The 19,827-nt window shown below is 32.7% G+C and overlaps 1 protein-coding gene across 1 annotated transcript; it reads right to left on the bottom strand.

The window, feature by feature from the left end:
- Window positions 1–17,147: 17,147 nt before the first annotated feature.
- LOC149557687 (chaperone protein dnaJ 20, chloroplastic-like) lies at window positions 17,148–17,798 on the bottom strand. The gene has a single exon (XM_089786029.1). The coding sequence runs from the start codon at window positions 17,777–17,779 to the stop codon at window positions 17,252–17,254; it is 528 nt and encodes a 175-aa protein (XP_089642155.1). The 5' UTR covers window positions 17,780–17,798; the 3' UTR covers window positions 17,148–17,251.
- Window positions 17,799–19,827: the final 2,029 nt, after the last annotated feature.

Below are 19,827 nucleotides of genomic sequence, written 5' to 3'. Positions count from 1 at the left end.
TACACCAACGAAAAATCATAAAAATGAGAAGTCTTAAAACATTTCTTTAGTCTTACAACATTTCTGAGGAAAAAATAAATTTGGGAGCAAAGCTCCCACAATAAGCCTATCGACTTAATGAGTCTAACAATATTTCCCACAATAAGCCTATTGGCTTAATTATGTGTTGTAATTAATTATTATTATTGTTTATTAAGCTCAAGTAGACTAGAACTCAAGCCCTCCCAAATAAAAGGCCCACAATTTACTAGTGTGGTGTAGGCTCTTGCCTAATAATTCAATATATTTAATTAGAATATTGAAAATAAATTAAAAACCTCATTTTTTTAATCTGTCTTTTTATTGTACTTTCTAATAAATATTCTATTTAGAAAACTAAAATATTTCTTTGTAAATGTATTAAATATTTGTTTAACTTGGTTCACCTACTACAACAAAACTTAAAAGTGTATCTTTTTTTCTTATTGATAAGATGTCAAAGCCAAGATTAATTATTATTATGCGTTGTAATTAATTAATAGTCTTACTATTTATTAAGCTTGAGTAGACTCAAACACAAAACCTTTTAGATAAAAGTTTTTTCTTTTTTTGGATATGTAGGAGGCTGAAGCTAAGGTTAATTATTATTATTTGTTGTGATTAATTATTAGTATTTGTTAAACTTGAGTAGATTTGAACCCATGATCTCCTAGATAAGAGGCTCACAATTTACCATTGTGTTGTAAGCTCTTGCCTAAAACTATATATATTTTTTGAATACATTATTCATTCAATAATATGACAAAATTCATACAATATTCTTCAAAATTAATTATTTAATAATATTTTAAATTATAATATAACTAAAATTTTATTTTATTTTACTTATATTTAAAAAAATTATGAATTCAAAAATTATTATATTTAGATTAAGCAACTAACAATTACTTATTTATTTTCCACATTATTGATAGTTTACATAAGGTTACAACCTTTAAAAGCATTCATCTGAACTTGAAAATATTTACATCTTAATTAGGTTCCCTTGAAGCCACAACTTGCCTTACAATTGCCTCTTTGGTGTGGACAATCCTAATGTTTAGAATGGTTCCCTCTAACACTTTTGTGTTGTTGGTTAATGCACAAATTCTAATATTCAAAATGTATATGCTATATTTTTAAGAAAGAGTAAATAAATGATGGTACAATAATGTCACACCTTCACTGATTTAGTTAAAAGTTTCAGCTTTCTCAATTCATCTGTGGTGATTTTTTTTTCTTTCAAGATTTTTACACATCCTCCATCAATAGATTTGAACTATTAAAATTTATTTACTAATAATTTGAATATTTTAATTGCAATAATACATCATAATAATTAGTCATATTTGTAATAGAATATTTTCTAAGTCTATTTGATTTTAACTATAAACTTTTTTATCATTCAAATTAGTTTTTGTACTTTTTTAATTTTAATATCCTTCTACAATGAGGAGAAGATAACCTTCTTACATGACTAACTCAACAAAATTTATATGTCATTGTTTAAATAATAGAAAAGAAATAATTTAGATAAATGATATCATAGAACATAACAACATAGATTTATTGAAAATTAGTGGAAACTTTCTAACAAATGTAATCAACTTGTATAATGTTAGTCTAAGGGGTCCTCAAATCACTTAAGAGACACATTATATGATCTAATGGATCAAAATGGGTCATAAGGTATCTTATGACCTCTTTTAACCCATTCAAATGATTATATATTTCGTAAGGGGTCTTTGGACACCTTAAGACATACATTATGCTTTTGAATGGGTTAATAGAGGTCATAAGGTACAGTGTGATTTCTTTTAACCCATTCAAACCATTGTATGTGTGCTAATGTGTTCTTAGACACTATAAGACAAGCATTATACTATCAAGTGGGTCAAACAGATCATAGGGTACCTTGTGACCTCTTTTGACCCATTAGATCCATTATATGTGTGTTAAGGGGTTTGAGAACACCTTAATACACACATTATATGATCAAATGGGTTAGAAGTTGTGATAGGTAACTAAGACACCTTTTGACCCATTCAATCACATTATTTGTGTTAAGGGATCCTTAAACCCCTTACAACACACATTATGTGATCCAATGGGTCAAAAGGAGTCATAGGGTGCCCTATGTCATCTCTTGACCAATTCAAACCATTATATGTGTGCTAAAGGGCCTTCAGACCACTTAAAACATATTATGTGATTGAATGGGTCAAAAAGGGTCATATGGTACCCTATGATCCAATCAAACTATTATATGTGTGGTAAGGGGTCCGCACAACCCTTCAAAAAATACTATGCAATAAAGTGGGTCAAAAGGGGTCATAGAGTCTCCTATGACCTCTTTTGACCCACTGGATCCATTATATATGTGTGAAGGGGCTTGAGGACCCCTTAAGGAATGCATTATGTGATTAGATTTGTAAAAAAGCGGTCATAGGGTGCCCTATGGTCCCTTCTAACCCATTCAAACCATTATATGTGTGCTAGTGGATTCGTAGACCCCTTAAGAAACACATTATGTGATCAAATGTGTTAAGAGGGCTCATAGGGTACACTACGACCCATTTTAAGCCATTTTATCATATTATGTGTGCTAAGGTGTCCTCTAAGGCACATATTGGTGATCAAATGGGTCAAAAGGGGCCATAGGATACCATATAACCCTTTTTGACCCATTCAAACCATTATACATATATGAAAAGGGCTCCTTACACACCTTAAAACACACAATATGAGATAAAATGGGTCAAAAGGAGTTATAAGGTACTCTATTTTTCATTTTACCATTGGATCCATTATATGTGTGCTAAGGAGTCTAAGGACCCCTTTAGACACTCATTATGTGATCAAATGGGTAAAAGGGATCATAAGATAATCTATAATCACTTTTGACCCATTCAAACCATTATATGTGTGTTAAGGGTTCCTTAGAACCCTTATAACACATGTTACTTGAAAATTTAGAATTATTTTTTACATAGAAAAACATAATGTTGGAAATTTACAAAGTGCTCGTGTTACTTTCAAAATTTTCTGAGCTTATGGTTCATGCTATTCAAACCATATTGTGATCATGCAATACCATGATATTGCTATTGTGTACTCACACTTGCTTCAAATTAGAAAATAAATAGTGGCATCTTTTTGGTCCTTAACTTTGTGCACTTACCCATTTATTTACAAATTTTCCTTAAATAAAGTCTTACTAATGATTATTAAACATTGACCTTCATCATCTTGATGTGTGGTAGCTTTAGTTGGATAAACCTATATATAATTATCTATGAGATATATATATATATATAACTATGGTTATAGTATTAATTATTATTTAACAAATAGACATCTCCCGTAAAGCCTGGACATGTCTATTCATGGCTTATGCTTATTAATATGAGGAGGGTTGCCTTTGGAAAACATACACCAAATATTATGGAAATTCGATTAAATTTGTAGCGATCCTGAAACTTAACATGTGATATCAGAGCATGTCGATTTTCTTAGACAATTCCTATGGAAGGAGGACTAATATAATGGCCACTAAAGATACTACAAAGTATTTGTAGAATTTTTTATTTTTCTCTAAAAGAAAAGAGATATTTGAAGACAATATCAGGAGGTCATATCAGATTAACCACTTATAGATTATTATTTATCCACTATAGTTGTGATATGTCCAATCTAACTAATAATAATTGTGATCTATATTATCTAAAATTAGAAATGGTACTATCAGTGCAAATAATGTTTTAAATTTGAAACTATGAATTTCTCATTTCTCTGTGCCAAATTTTAACAACTTATGCTTTGAGTGATTTTCATATCTTACACACATCTTGCAATCATTTCATTATTTTTCTTTGGGATGAAATTGCCATCGTAAAGGTCACACTTCAATGTGGCCACCCTTAAACATCACACACTAAGGGAAGAATTAAGCTTGGAAAAAAAGAAATCAACTTTTCTATTTAACAGTTTTCATCTAGGAATTAAGGTTAGTGTGTGATGTTTAAGTCGTTCCCTTCAGTACAACAAGGAGAATATTAATTCTAACCAAAGACTTGAGTTGGTGAAAACTATGCAGGAAACACCAATGTTTGTAAGAAGCAATAGATAGCGAGATGCATTAATTGAATTATGAAACAACCAAGTAGAATGCATAAAGGACTACAACCACCAGGCTAGAGTTATTTTTGGCACCAACGTCCTTACTCCATCAAAGGTGGGATCATAGTCTACTGGAGTATAGATAAGCAGAATGACAGTTAAACCTCGTTAGAAGATTACATAAATATTCATGGTATATGAGAAATAAGTAGAGAGTGATAAACTAAACATAACACGATAACCAAAAGGAGGCCTAGTCAAAGCATAATATAACCACCGATAATAAAAAGTGGGGGGTGACATGGGAAGGTTTGCAGATGTAAGACAAACAAAGAACGTGGTGAATTGTGACAAATTATAAATGTCTTATGTATTTACATTGATGAGAAAGACATATATATAGAGTATTGCAGTGACCAATTCTATATGATCGGATGAAATACCAAGAATTAGAATCTAGGAAATAGTCTAAAACTATACAAGAAAAGAAAATAGTTGGTAAATCAATGTTAGTTAACAGTCCCCCTCAAGTTGGAGTATCAACATCATGAATACCCAACTTGTGAAGAAGATAGAAAAATTGTGAGCGTCCCAATGGCTTGGTGAAAATATCTGCTAGTTGATGTGTATTAGGTACATAAGTAGTTCGAATTAATCCTAACTATATTTTCTCACGAATGAGGTGGCAATCTAGTTTTATATGCTTTGTCCTTTCGTGAAAAATGGGATTGGCAGCAATATGTAATGTTGACTTGTTGTCACAATATAGAACTGCTAGTTGACAATGAGGAATCCACAAATCATGAAGGAGGTAATAAATCTAGGTAAGTTCACAACTGGTGGTGACTGTGGCATGGTACTCTGCTTCAGTGGAGGAGCGAGATACAATATTATGTTTCTTAGTTTTCCAAGAGAGTAAAGAATCACAAAATAAGGTGCAACAACCTGTTGTGGAGCATCATGTCATCGGACAACTCACCCAATCTAAATCACAATAAACCATGAGAGAAAGGGAGCTTGTGGCTGGATATAAAATGCCTTGACTAGGGGAACCCTTGAGGTATCAAAGCACCCACATAGTTGCATCTAGATGAGATCTGTGAGGTGCGTGCATAAATTGGCTCAAGGTATGAACAAAAAATATAATATCCGACCAATTTATTGTGAGATAAATAAAGTGCCCTACCAAGTGACAATAAGAGGAAGGATTATGGAGAAGTTGGCCTTCCTCATTAGATAGTTCTAGTTGTTGCTCCATCAAAAAATTTGTAGGTTGAGCCCCAAGAAGACCTACATTGGATAAAATATCCAGCGTATACTTCCTATGTGAAATGCAAATGCCTTTTTTAGAACGAGCCACTTCTATTCTAAGAAAGTACTTCAGTTGGCCAAGGTCTTTGATATGAAACTGATCTTGAAGAAAGCGTTTGAAGTGGGTGATGGCTGAAGAATCATTGCTAGCAATGATGATATCATCCACATAGACTAGAATGATTGTAAAGGAGGCTCCTTTATTGCAAGTAAATAAAGAATAGTCAACCTTGGAGGGCGTGAAACTAGCATTCTGAAGAGTAGAAGAAAGCTTGGCAAACCAATTTCTTGAAGCTTGTTTAAGACCATATATAGACTTATTCAAGTAGAAAACTCATTTGTCCCCCTATTTTCGAAGACTGGGAGGAAGAGCTATGTAAACTTCTTCATCCAAAGCTCCATGAAGAAAAGCATTATGAACATCTAGTTGATGGAGAGATCAATTGAAAACTATGACAACTATGAAAAGGTAATGGACAGTAGTTAATTTTATAATTAGTGCAAAAGTCTCATGATAGTCTAGCCCTTCTTGTTGAGTGTATCTTTTGACAACAAGGTGGGATTTGTAGCATTCTATGGAACCATTAGCTTGGTACTTAATTTTGTAAACCCAATGAAAACCAATCAAGCGATGACTAGGAGGCAAGTGGATGAGAGTCCATGTGCCATTAGTATCTGAGGCTGGCAAGTTCAACATCCATGGCTTGACACCAATGTGAGTCCTCTATAGCTTGATCAAATGTGGTAGGTGTGAAGGGACAAAGTCAAAAGAGGGAGTTGAGTCTATTAATGGGATAGAGGCTAGTGGCGAGGGAGAGTTGTTTGATAAGTGCAAATCTAGACCAAGAAGTGGTAAGATAGGCTGCTTAGTTTGTGGTTTGTGAGTTCCATGGGAAGCAAATGGGAACATGGTTTCATGGAAGACTGCATCTCAACTAGTGAGTACCTGAATAGAATCAAGGTCATAAAGACAGTACTATTTTTGTCCATAAGGATACCCAATAAACACACAATGATGTGCACGACTGGAAAATTTTCCTTTGGCATAAATAGCAATGGCAAAACATAGACATCCAAAAACATGTAGATGAGCATAGGTAGGTGAAATCTGAAATAAAATCTCATAGGGATTTTTTCCTGAAAGAAGAGGTGTGGGAATTCTATTAATAAGGTAAGTGGTTGTGAGAATACATTTTCCCCAAAAATTCATAGGTAAGGAGGCATGAAAATGAAGTGCTCGGGCAACATTGAGGAGATGACGGTGTTTGCATTCAACAACACCATTTTTTTGTGGAGTATTTACACAATTGTGTTGTTGAATTACACCACGATCACAAATTAAAGAAGCATCGAAACTAATGTCAAGTAGCACTCATGTGAGATGTTGTAGTCTAGGATGAGATGAATGCCCCAGACGTTGATGCCAAATCTGAGGTGGGGATGTATTGAAAGCAACAAAAAATTTAGATAAGTTGGAGGATGTCGGGTTGAATAGGTAGAGGTCACCAACTTCTTTACCCAATCTTATCATTGTTCTCATTGCAAGGTCCTGAAAAAGACAAAAATCAGGAAAGAAAGTAACAGAACAATCAAGTGATCAAGTGAGTTTGCTAATAGATATCAAATTGGCATTGAATGTTGGAACATGGAAAACATCATCCAAATGTAAAGTGGAAGTGAGATCAATAGAACCACTAGAAGAAACATAAAGTGAAGCTTCATTTGGCAATCGAATGGGAATTAGAGCAGGAAGGGAAGTGCAACTGGTGAGAAAATCAAAAGAAGAAATCATGTGATGAGTAGCCCTTGTGTCAATGATCCATGAGGTTTTTGAAAAAGTGTTGAAACTAGAGAAGGAAGTAGTGGAAGTGGAGGAAAGGCAACAAGTACCTGCAATGTTGGCTGAGCTGTGGGAGGTACCTTCATGGAGAAAAGCCAGAATTTGTTAATATTATGTTGGAGTGAATGATGCATTGGACTCATCTTTGGTTACACTGTGAGAGGATGGTTTGACACTAAGAACTCCTTTGGTGGAATTATTGTTATTGGGATGGTTGGGCGGATAACCATGCAAACGATAGAAAAGGTCAATGGATTGACCAATTCCAAGAAGGCCAAGTCTCTGACAATGGTCACAGATAGATCATTATTTTCCTTTTCCTCATCCATGACCATACGCCCCAGAGTCTAGAGTAGAGAAAGAATAGGAGAAAGAAGGATTTACAACAAGATTTGCACCATCAGAATTGCAAAAAGAGTTGTCAATTTCTCTCTATTTTCTTCTTGTAAAAAAAGGGTATAGGCCCATTCAGAAGAGGACGAGAATTTATGAGTAGAATCTATCCACAAATAGCATCATAAGAGTCATGAAGTCCCATGAGAAACTAGAGAACTTTCTCTTCTTGATCACGATTGTGAAGGTTCTTCATCGCTCCACAAGTAGATGAGGGCATGGGTGAATAAGATGCCAGTTCATCCCAATATCCCTTCAATTTGTTGAAATAAGTAGCCATAGAAGATTGGCCTTGTTTAAGAGAAGAAATGGCTTGCCCAATTTGATAAAGACAAGGAGCATTGTTTTGAGAATAATGCTCAATTAAGTCTACCCATACCTCTAAACAAGAATATGTGTAAATGACGTTATTGGCAAGCTTTGCATCAACAGAATTGAGGATCCAGGAGAGAGCCATATCACTGCAATGTTTCCATAGAGGAAAATTGTCTGGATTCGTATCTAAATCTGGATTGGGAATGGTCCCATCAATGAACCTCAACTTATTCTTTGCACTCAATGCCATTCACATGGTTCTGCTCCAGGTAGAAAAATTATCTCCTGTCAAGATGCAGGAGACCAAAACAGTGCCTGGCTTGTCAAAATTATGAAGGAAGTAAGGGCTTGTGGAATTGAGTGGGGTATTTTGACAATGGGTATTAACTAAAGAATGATGATCAGCCATAGAAGAGGCTTCCATGACAACAATGATTAGAAATGCTAGGTTGAAGGTGAGAAAAGAAAAAATTAGGAAGGGAGTTGTTAAGATCGTTATAGCTCTAATACCATGAAAAAATATAAATATCTTATGTATTTACATTGAGGAGAAAGACACACACACACACACACACACATATATATATATATATAGAGAGAGAGAGAGTATTACAGTGATCGATTCCATACGATCGGATGAAATCCCAAGAATTAGAAACAATCAATTCATTCTAGGAAATAGTTTAAAACTATACAAGGAAAGAAAATAGTTGCTAACTCAACATTATTTAACAAATTGCACAAACTTCCTAAAACAATATTGTAAGAGACATTGTATGAAGAGGACATGTTAGAAGACTTACTTTCCACCACAAGCAATGTTCAAGTGTTAAAGATAGTGATCCATGACAAAGACCAAGTATATGTTGCAGAAAATAGGTGGGCAGGTGTTATAAAGACAAGGGAATGATGGACATGGGATTCTTGTACAAATAATGCTTTATCCATTTATAAAAGAGAACAAATCAAACCTATTTCTAGAGGAAATTTATGAAATGGTAGAGAAAGTAGCTAAGTAGCTGGTTGAAGTGGACTTTGTGCCTATCAAATGTTGGTTTTTATAAAAGAAAAAACAAAGTTTGGGATAGGTTAGAGTCTATTTATGTATTTGACTTGCTAAGTTAGATGAAGGGCATGTATTGGTCATTATTATACCTTTTGAAGAATGCTCTCTTTCTAAAAACTAATAAATAATATCAAAATTCAAATACTATATGTTATATGGTCCATCTTCAATGATCACATAAGAGCTTATAAGGAGAGATTAATTTCCTAAAACTGAGAACCACATTCTAAAGGATGAGGTATACATAATAGCATTGGATTGGATGAAAGTAAATATAGAAATAAAGTTCAAGAGAGAAAGAGATATCTCCAGGTGTCATCTTGTTTAAGAGCCCCAAGTTCCCCTTGTAACATCACTAGTAATTATGTCATACATCGGATTTGTCACATTGGGAGAATAAAAGTGACTGTAGATTGGTTCTAAGTTGCCAAGGCATTATGACCTCCACTAGAGTAGCTTATAACAGAAAGAATGTTGATAATCATTTTCTCTTGAATAATGAGATAAGTATTTTATGAGTATCATCTTTATTTATTGTAGTAATCTATCTCTTATATTTTAATATGTTCTATGGGAATGATTTGCTTTGATATTGTTTTCCTTGAGAATATTATTGTAGGAAAAGGAAGATTGAGATTTAGAGGGAGCCTGACATGTTATTAGGAGAAACCTTGAAAGAGAGGGAGAAAACTAAGGATATTATTTAGTTAACCTTCAGTGAACTCGATCTTAGTGATTAAGAGGGACTAAACAATGTTGAGATGGTTTCTCTAGTGTTCTATAATTTTTTCGTAGTTGAGAGGACCGTGATTCATAGATTGTGACCATGTGATTTTAATGGGCCTACCCCCTATGTATATCATGAGAAAGTAACAACTTCCAAATGATCATCACTTATATTTGGACAAGTTGTTGTAAGGTGACGATCTTACAATAACTTGTACTATGAGATCAAATAAATTAAGTAAATGGTGAATGTCTTGCATCTCAACATTCTGGAAGACCATTACTCAGAGTATTTAGTGATTGATGTTCTGGGAAGCCGATACTCTTGATATAAGATGTGACATGCAACCTTATTTTTGAGCATTTGGTGAATATCGTATGATATTCTGGGAGACCAATACTCATGATATGAGATGTGATATCACACCTTATTTAAGTAATTGGTGGATATCGTATGATATTCTAGGAGACCAATACTCATGATATCAGATGTGATATCACACCTTATTTGCATTAGAATAAGATCAATTCTATCATTACAACTAAACTAAAACTTCAGTTAACTCTGCCACGTTTCTACAGTTGCATGCATGATAGAATAAGTTATTAAACACATGTCAAGTTTAGTTGAGTGTTGTCACACTAAACCATCCACATATGGGATCTAGACTCTTCTTTTGTTGATAGAAGTCTTCTATTTATGGAGACCATGTAATTTGTAGTTTGTGTGCAGTCAAATTAATAAAACACTTTTGGTTTTACCATCACAATTTTCTTGATTCTAATTTCTAATATGGTATTAGAGAAAACTTTGATCTTTATACTGTAATATGATGATTTTTTTCTTTTCAAAATTTTGATATTTTTTACAGGTTTGCAAACTATTTGAGGCATAGATGAAAGAAGTGGTGTATTTTTGGATCTGTACAACTTGTTGTTGTGAAGTGGCTACATACAAATTGCTGAAGATTGGGAAATTTGGAGGTAATCTAAACTTGGAGAAAAAGTGAGATTTGGCTCTTAAAGATGATGTCTTGCTAACATGTTTCCTTCCTAAATCAAGGAAATTGAAGTTTGAAGTATTATTTAGCATTGTGTGCTTGATGCGAGTGTTTTGTACTTGTTGGGAGTTTACAAAGTTTGATTGTAGGAATACATCATACTTTTTGTGTTCAATTTCTATTCTTTTCTCCACCAATCTAATGGACTAATCTAGTGTTAAGGAGCTATCCATAAATCTAACCAACGTGAGCAGAGAAATGTGCATGCATTGCAAGTTGGGTGAAAAGAAAAGAAAGAAAAGAGAAATTGAAGACTTGTTATAAAAATCAAAGAAGCTATGAAAATAAGTAAACCTAAGTTGAAGGTGTGTTATTAGAGAAAATCTAATCCTTGGGCACTGAGCAGTGAGTAGTGAGTTAGATTTGAGAAGCTCAATATATATCTCTTCAGAAAATGCTTGAAGTCTATTGAGAAGTGTTTGAAGGATGCCAAGATGGATAAGAGAAATTTTCATGATGTTGGTTCTCATGGGAGGTTCTATTTGAATTCCTAATCTACAAAAATTGTTACAAGACTTATTCAGTGGAACAAAGTTATGTAAGAGCATCAACTCTGATGAACATGTTTCTTATGGTGTTGATGTCCAGGCTGCAATTTTAAGTGGAGAAGGAAATGAGAAAGAACAAGGTTTGTTGACACTTGATGTTACTCCACTCTCACTAGTGTTGCAAATAATAGGTGTTATGACTGTTTTGATTCTTTGAAATACAATTATCCCCACCAAGAATGGGCAAGCATTCTCTACACACTCTTTCTGGCATGTTGATTCAAGTCTTTGAATGAGACAGGTGTGCTATAAACGTAATTGCATGAGGGTATTGAGCAACTCTACAATGAGACAAGTTGATCAATGATAAATCTATAATGAGACAAGTCGATCAGTGACAACTCTATAATGAGACAAGTCAATCAATGACTGTGTTGTCCATAGAAGCTAGTTCAAATAATATTTTCATTCATGAAAACTATTGGATGTAAGTTTTCTTTTTGTAATTATGTACACATGTATGTGTTGCATAAGGGATATAGGTTGGAAGAAATAAGCATCAATAAGATAGCAAGGAGATAATCATCAGACTTTAATTCTATTTGTTTACAAGTCATATATGCTTAGTTTGGTTTATAAATAAATCATGTGTGCTTAGTGCACAGAGTATGGATTGGTGGTGTAATGGTATCTTTAGTTCCAAAGAAAAAGATAAAAGGCATGTAGATCAAATCAATGATGATTATAGTAAGAGGTGCATTATTAGTGGTGCCTGACACCCTCACAAATTTTTAATTTTTTTAAAAATTGGTTTGACATATTGATGAACCATGTATATGAAAATATTCCTAGAGAACTAGTGAGCGCAATGGTTGGGTACCCGTGTGCCTTGGTAGATGGATTGTTTTTCATATGGACTCAATATTATTGTGCATGGGAAAATTTTAGATCTAGTTTCCTATCATTGGAAAAATGTTTTTGCAAAGTTTGAAGGGTTTGTGGTAATCCAAAACTACTTGTTTAGGTGAATCTATTGAACGGTTTTTGGTAAGCCAAAAAAAATTGTTTAGGTGAAAAACCTAACATTTATGAAGGTTTTGTGGTAAGCCAAAACCACTTGTTTGGCTATAAGATGTAAAATTTTTGAAGGGTTTTGGGTATTTTCCAAATCCACTTGTTTGGGTGTGAAACCTAAAAGTTTTTTGAAGGGTTTGTGGTAAGCCAAAAACACTTGTTTGGGTGAGAAACCACAAAGAAAATCAATTGCATTAGTTAAGAAAAATCCCAAATGGTTATGGGTCAACCGGTTAAAAATCCACATCATAATGATATAATGAACAAACTGATAGTGAGAAGGGGAACTAAATATTTTTTATGTTGTAAATGGGTACCTAAAAAGGCTCAATGTTGGGACCTATTCTATTTGAATTTCTTATCATAATTTCTTCCACTTGAAGATTCTTTAGTGATACAAATTAAAGGAGGGTGTTGGAATAAGACTGATTCTATCATTGCAACTGAACTGAAACTCCAATTAACTCTACCACATTTCTACAGGTGCATGCATGATATACTAAGTGATTAAACACATGTGTCAAGTTTAGTTGGGTGTTGTCACACTACACCATCCATGTATGGGATCTAGACTCTTCTTTTTTTGATAGAAGTCTTCTATTTATAGAGACCATGTAATCTATCATTTTTGTGTAGTCAAATTAATAAAACACTTTTGTTATCTATTGTCACCATTTTCTTGTTTCTAATTTCTAATAATTTGAGTACTTGGTGAATATTAGATGTTGATATTCTGGGGGACCAATACTCTTGATATCATATGTGATATCAAAACCCCATTTGAAGTAATTGGTGATCATCATATGTTGATATTCTGGAAGACCAATACTAATGATATCAAAATGTTGAATATATCTGATCAAAGATATTCTTATATTAAGGGGATATATGATCATGTGTTTACCGTCGCTTGCTAAGAGGGAGTGTTGATGTGTGGTAGCTTCAATTGGATAAACCTATATATAATTATCTATAAGATATAGTTATATATGTGTGTTTATTATTAAATATGAGATAAATTAAAATAGTATAAAAATATATATAACTACTATTATGTTTATTATAAATCAATATAATATAATAACTATGGTTATAGTATTAATAATTATTTAACAAATAGACATGTCCCTTAAAGGCACATGTCTATTCATGGATTACGCTTATTTATATGAGGAGATTTTCCTTTGGAAAACATATACCAAATATTTTGGTAGTGTGAGTACATTTGCAGTGACCCTAAAACTTAACACATCAAATAATTGACTACATTTTGTAGCAAGAAAAATCAAGTGTATAGAGACCTATACACAATTTCATAGCCATAATTTTAATGAAAACCCGTACTTGTTATTTAAATTTTATCATAACTTAACCATAGTACATTCTCCCCTAAAAGGGGTTGTTGTTCCCTTGTTCGACCCACTAATCTTCAAAATTCTCTCATTCTCTATGAGTACTTCCAACTCGTCCTTTCTCACGCCTATCCAAATACACGAACTCTTATTTTTGTTCTGTTCAATTTCAAAGAGACACCCCTAATTTTTGCCAATTTGTGAATGGAACTATTAGAGTCTAAAATGCACAATCTTCAACCTTGTGGGTTCTCCCATAATGAAACTACGGAATTATTTAGAACTACTCCTTTGCTCTTGGCTTTGTCCATAGAAATGTCAGACAAATTATGCAATTTATTATTAATGATGTGGGATGGCCTATAAATTATATAGTAAATTGGCCTCAACTTCTAGCAAGGATCTTGGAAAAGGTCCAAAAGCCAAGGTTTCTAGTTTTGCAAGAAATAAAATCTTTGAATGGTCTTGGGAAATTTAATGCTAAACAACTTTCTTAGATTAAATCTTATTGCTCGAGTCTAAGTTTCTTAACAAGATTGTGGAAGTACATCTTGAATCCACAAAACTATATGGAGTTTATGGAAGGGCCATATCTAATGTCTCAAGTGGCACAAAGATCTCAAGGAAAACCACCCTTTATTGAGCCTTTGATCTTTTGATTTTAAGCTGATGAGACTTAGGTATAGAAACCATTACACACATGTTAGTTTATGATATTCAAAGAATGACTTTGAATGACACAAAAATAAAGAGAAGTGCTTGTGCAAAATTATAGTGAATAGCAGTGATATTTATTGTCATTCAAATAAAGGATACTCTATGTACATAGCTGGCAATACTTGATCCCACAGTGGTGGCTCCATTCACCTCCAAGGAAGAAAGGGCAAAAAGAGCCCATTCCATCCCTCATCCAAGGGATCACCGCCCCAGGGATATTTGTGTGTGTTTTTGCCATTTCTTGCCAACAAGTTTCTGCAACTCAATTATAGACTACTGCCCTTCTATTGCACCACAACTTTAAAAGACTAATGGTTGTAGCATTATCTCTATTCTAGAAGCTCCCGACATAGTAAGCAAATTCATGGACATACTTCTAGAGTAGGTTGAAAGAGGGCTCAAATCAGGCCAAGGGGATTTCTAGGTAAAGTAAAGAAGATGAGCACACTCAACTTGCTCCAGATCTGGCAAGGGTTTTAGAAGCTCAATGAGAAAAGAGTTGCAAGAATTGAACCAGGACCGATCTTCAAGAGCCTCCCAATCACAGCAAGTGAATTTTCAACAAGAAGGTGCCATTGCATAGCACAAAGATATTCTAGAAGCTTCGAGAATTTTACAGAAGAAACTTTTTTTAAAAATGAATTGTTATAATGTTGGAGATTTCTTATTGTTATAAGTAAATTATATTTTTTAGCCTGCTCAAACCAACGAAAAATCAACAAATAAAAGATGTTTTTTAATTTTTAGAAATAAATATTAACAAAAACTCTTAAAGAATTAGAGTCCTTGCCTTTTGTAAAAATGAGAAGGTTAATTTTTATTTATTTGATTGTATTGTAGTGTGATTGATGCAAAAGAGAGTACCTAAATGTTTAAAATATCCTTAAGTTAAACTATGACTTTTGATGACATTACATTAGAAATTTTTAAAATATCTTTAACTAGAACTATAGCCAGTTTATTTCTCAACAAATGAAACAACTAAGTATTTATGAGGCAAAAAGCTAAAATGTAATTTTTGGTTATAGGAAGAAAAGAGAAAGTTAATATTAAAAAAATTAAAATAAAAGGAAATAAAAGAACCAAAGAAAAATATTAGTATTTTAGGGTTATATGTTTGTAAAATTGAAGTCTAATATTTTAAAATTAAATTATATTAAAAAAACTTATTACATTTGACTAATAATCACAAATAAAATAAAATAATTAATTAAATACAAAATTAAATAATTTTTTAAAAATAGATTAATATCTTTATGAATTTATTATTTTCCGTGCATCATTTATTATTAGGCCAAAGATATCTCAGTCAAGAGCTTGTAATTAATTAGATCATTTATGTCGAATTGACCTTAAATTTTGATGATAACAATTGTATAAATTCCAAATACAATTATGACGGTACGAGTATTAGAAAATAAGGCACAATAGTGATATTGGTACAAATGGCTCTATAGTGTCTGCAAAACCACGAGCGTAATCCATATTAAACAATATTTTCAGAGTACTTGGGAAGGAAGTAAAGCCCAAGTCGGCTTTACTTCGGCCAAGGCAACTCGTCAAATACCCGGAACTTAGATATATAACCACCTAAATTATTTGTTCAACATACCAGAGTTTGTATGATTGGAATAAAACGACGAGTTGCACTAGTATTTTCTGAAAGATTAATTTTATTTTACAATAAACAACATGATACGCAATTTGTTTATGTATGTGCGTTTTACATATTATGTTTGCATTCGTAGAAAATTAGAAGATAATTTACCCAGATTGATGCACCGCTTGTGTGAAAGGTGCTGGTGCTAAACAACAACAAACCTGATGAGAGAAGTACTAAAACAGGTAAGCATTTTGTCAAACATTTTGCACGCTACTGTAAACCTCGCTTATATCGTTGGATTCTGTTGCCTCGTCCAGTGCTTCGAAGCTAACATATCCAGAGGCAAACTAACCCTAATGTAAGCTGCATTCATCTGAAAGGATTTAGAGATTCATTGTAAACCACTATGCAGTCAATGCAATCACATTTCACTCGGAAAACCGATAAAAGACCTGCAGCGGTTAACTAAAAACATTTCTCGTGTGCATATCTCAATATCAGTGAAGTCTATGAAGCTCCGTTAAGTGGAGACATTTTGTCAAACACATCTTTTAAGATTGGCGTATTTGCCACTCATAATAACAATTTTGGCATGTAAGTAGACACGGCGAATAATTTCTGTCAGAATGAGGTGGGTTTGACTGTGGAGTAATTTGCGCCATAAAAGGACTATATGCTTATAAAAGGCAGCGAAACCACCGGCTATACAATGGCTTACAGGTAACACTATTGCAATATATCATTAGTTTGCTTACCCCTCACAAGAAATTGCGCTGATATCCAATTCCATTTTAAATTTAGAAATTAACTGTGTGGAGGACAAATTATTTAATGTTGGATTGTGCTCCTCTGTTCTACCAGTAAATTGGAAAAACCAAAAACTATGTCTGAAGCTCAAATTGACATTTGCCTTTTGACAATTCCTTTGTGTTGGAAAACTGGTGAATTTTGACGGCCACAAATATGGGGGAAAAACTGGTAACAACCATTTCAGGACAGTTTTATATGAAAGATATTATCCCATTTCCCCAGACTGATTCTTAAATCTATCACAAGGAATGTAATTTACAGAAAATCAATAATTTATTATTTACAAAACTAGAAGGCGCCCAAACGCCCATTGTTACAAATCCAATTTACACCAAAAATCTCAGATAATCGACTGTAATCAGCAGCAAGCATAAGCCCCCTGTTGATTTCGTCTTCTCATTCTGCCACCCCACGAGGTCGAGTTATTTCCAGATCTCCTCCTTATTAATTCCATCAGTTGAGCTTCCCACACTTGACTACTCCCTAATCCGCCTTCATAATCGCCTACTGTAAACATGTTCTGCAGCCTCCAGTCATAATCCTGACGGAGCAGGGGATCTGATAGGGTTTCATACGCCTCCTGAGCTTTAAGAAATAATCTGCTACACTCTTCTTTCTGTTCAGCAGGGCAGACGTCAGGATGATATTTAAGAGCCATTTTACGGTATGCGTTCTTTATATCACGCGCACTATCATCCGGAGAGACAGACAGAACATCATACAATGAAGATGATGAAGAAAAGGAAGCATTTTGAGAGTGAAAAGCCCTAATACTCGTCGAGTGCTTCGGCCTTGCTGCAATTCTGACCCGTGAAAGTCCAGAAGAAGCAGACTTGCTCGTAGGACAGGGTGCCTGTAAAGCCCTAATTGATGCACTGTACTCCATTAATCTGACACACAAAGCTTCGAATTGTTACAGACGGAAATTCAATGTTTCACCTTAATTGGATCAAAGAAACAAGACTTGGTTTGAGGGTAAGGATAAAAGATTTAAAGCGCATATATAGAGAGAGAAAGAGAGATGGAAATCGAATTGGGGTTTCGGTGAAGCAAACGAAGTCTATACAGGTCCGTAAGATTTTCTTTGCTTCTAGAATTTGGCGGTGGCCGTCTACCCCCGACCCGGCCGCTACGGAAACGCGTCAAACGGTGAGACGACATGAATCCAGGCAAATTTACAAAGAATAACATCGACACGATTGGGCAAAGCAGCGATGTTCAACCGCTTAACCAATCGCGCATATTTGCGTTACGCGCGTTTAACAACAGTAGTGGCAGGCAAAGAAACAGTCAGTCTTCTAGATATCCGTCCTCTCAAGATTACGACGGTTGATAGAAACCCAATCATTACTTTTTAAGTTTTCACTAAGGGCCCGTTTGGTGAGCAGAATAGGAATACGTATTCCAGAATACGTATTCCTATTTTCCGTTTGGTTCAGCGAATATTTGATGGGAATTGGCGGATCCGAAAATTTATGTTTTCTAAAATTAAAAAAAATGAAATAGGAATATGTATTCCAATACCACCTATTTTGGTGGAATTGCAAAACCCCATTTTTGGGCAAAAAATGGAATACTTATTCCATTTTTGCTTCGTATTCCAATCCCGTTTTGGTGCATCCAAACAAGGAATTCACAATTTTTGGAATACGTATTCCTATTCCGCTCACCAAACGGGCCCTAAGGGCACTGGCTAAATAGCCGATTATTTGCACTGGTGTCGTTACTTCCAATACTTCCATCAGTCAATATTTGTACAGATGCGTACTGTACAAATGAAGTATAATATTGAAAACAAATGAAGTCAGTCCTTACCAGTATCCGTCCGTGAAATGTGAGTCAAGGTGAGCGCATCATGTTATAATTTTTTACATTTCCTATTTTTAAGACTTGTATAAAAAAATTATATGAGAGATTAATATTTATAGTTTATGTTTTTAAAAACAATTAAATATATATATATATATATATATATATATATATATATATATATATATATATATATATATATATATATTAATCTTATTAAAAATTTGAACTCATTAAATTATAGAAATTTGTCAATTTAATATTATATTATTCTATATTAATAAGATTATATATATATATATATATATATATATATATATATATATATATATATATATATATATATATATATATATATATATAATATTATGTTATATAACAAACTAAAATAAATAGATAATATAGTATTACAAAAAAAAATTAACAATCTTCAATACACTAACTTAAAAGTATGTTAATTTTTTTTTGTAATACTATATTATCTATTTATTTTAGTTTGTTATATATATATATATATATATATATTTATTTATTTATTTTAAAATAGAATGATTAATCACAACTTTTTTCAAAAAAAATAAATTAATAATTTTTTGAATAAATAATTTATTTATTTAATTAAAAAAATAATTTATTAAACTTCATATTTAATATTTTAAACTTTTTGCAGATGACCACCATCTATATTAATTTAAAATTATTTGAATTTTATAATTAATAAATTATAAACTTATATCTATTTTTATACTATTTAAATTATATAATTTAATTTTTTATTGAATTTCTTAGAAAAATTATTTTAAAAAGTTTGTTTAAAAATTATTTGAAGTTTATAATTAATAAATTATAAACTTATATCTATCTTTATACTATTTAAATTATATACTTAAATTTTTTATTGAATTTCTTAGAAAAATTATAAAAGAAGTTTGTTTAATTTGTGCATAATTTTATTAACATAGATTTGTATTTAATTTGATCTTATTTAAGATAATTCAATTTTTTAGCACATAATATTTTTTAAATTTTTGATAAATACATTTTATTTTATTTTAGAAAATAAATTGATATTATATTTTCCATCTAAATATTTTTATTATTTATTTATTTATTCAAGATCATTAA

This window comes from Cupressus sempervirens, chromosome 5 (genome assembly GCF_028749045.1).
Source record: "Cupressus sempervirens isolate cs-2001-9-10 chromosome 5, ASM2874904v1, whole genome shotgun sequence".
Taxonomy (NCBI): Eukaryota; Viridiplantae; Streptophyta; class Pinopsida; order Cupressales; family Cupressaceae; genus Cupressus; species Cupressus sempervirens.
Note: the sequence above shows the minus strand (reverse complement) of the source record. Positions and strands in the feature narration are given on the sequence as shown.

What these genes read in the sequence shown, in the direction of transcription:
- LOC149557687 (XM_089786029.1), bottom strand. Translation starts at nt 17,779, where the DNA reads ATGGAGTACAGTGCATCAATTAGGGCTTTACAGGCACCCTGTCCTACG.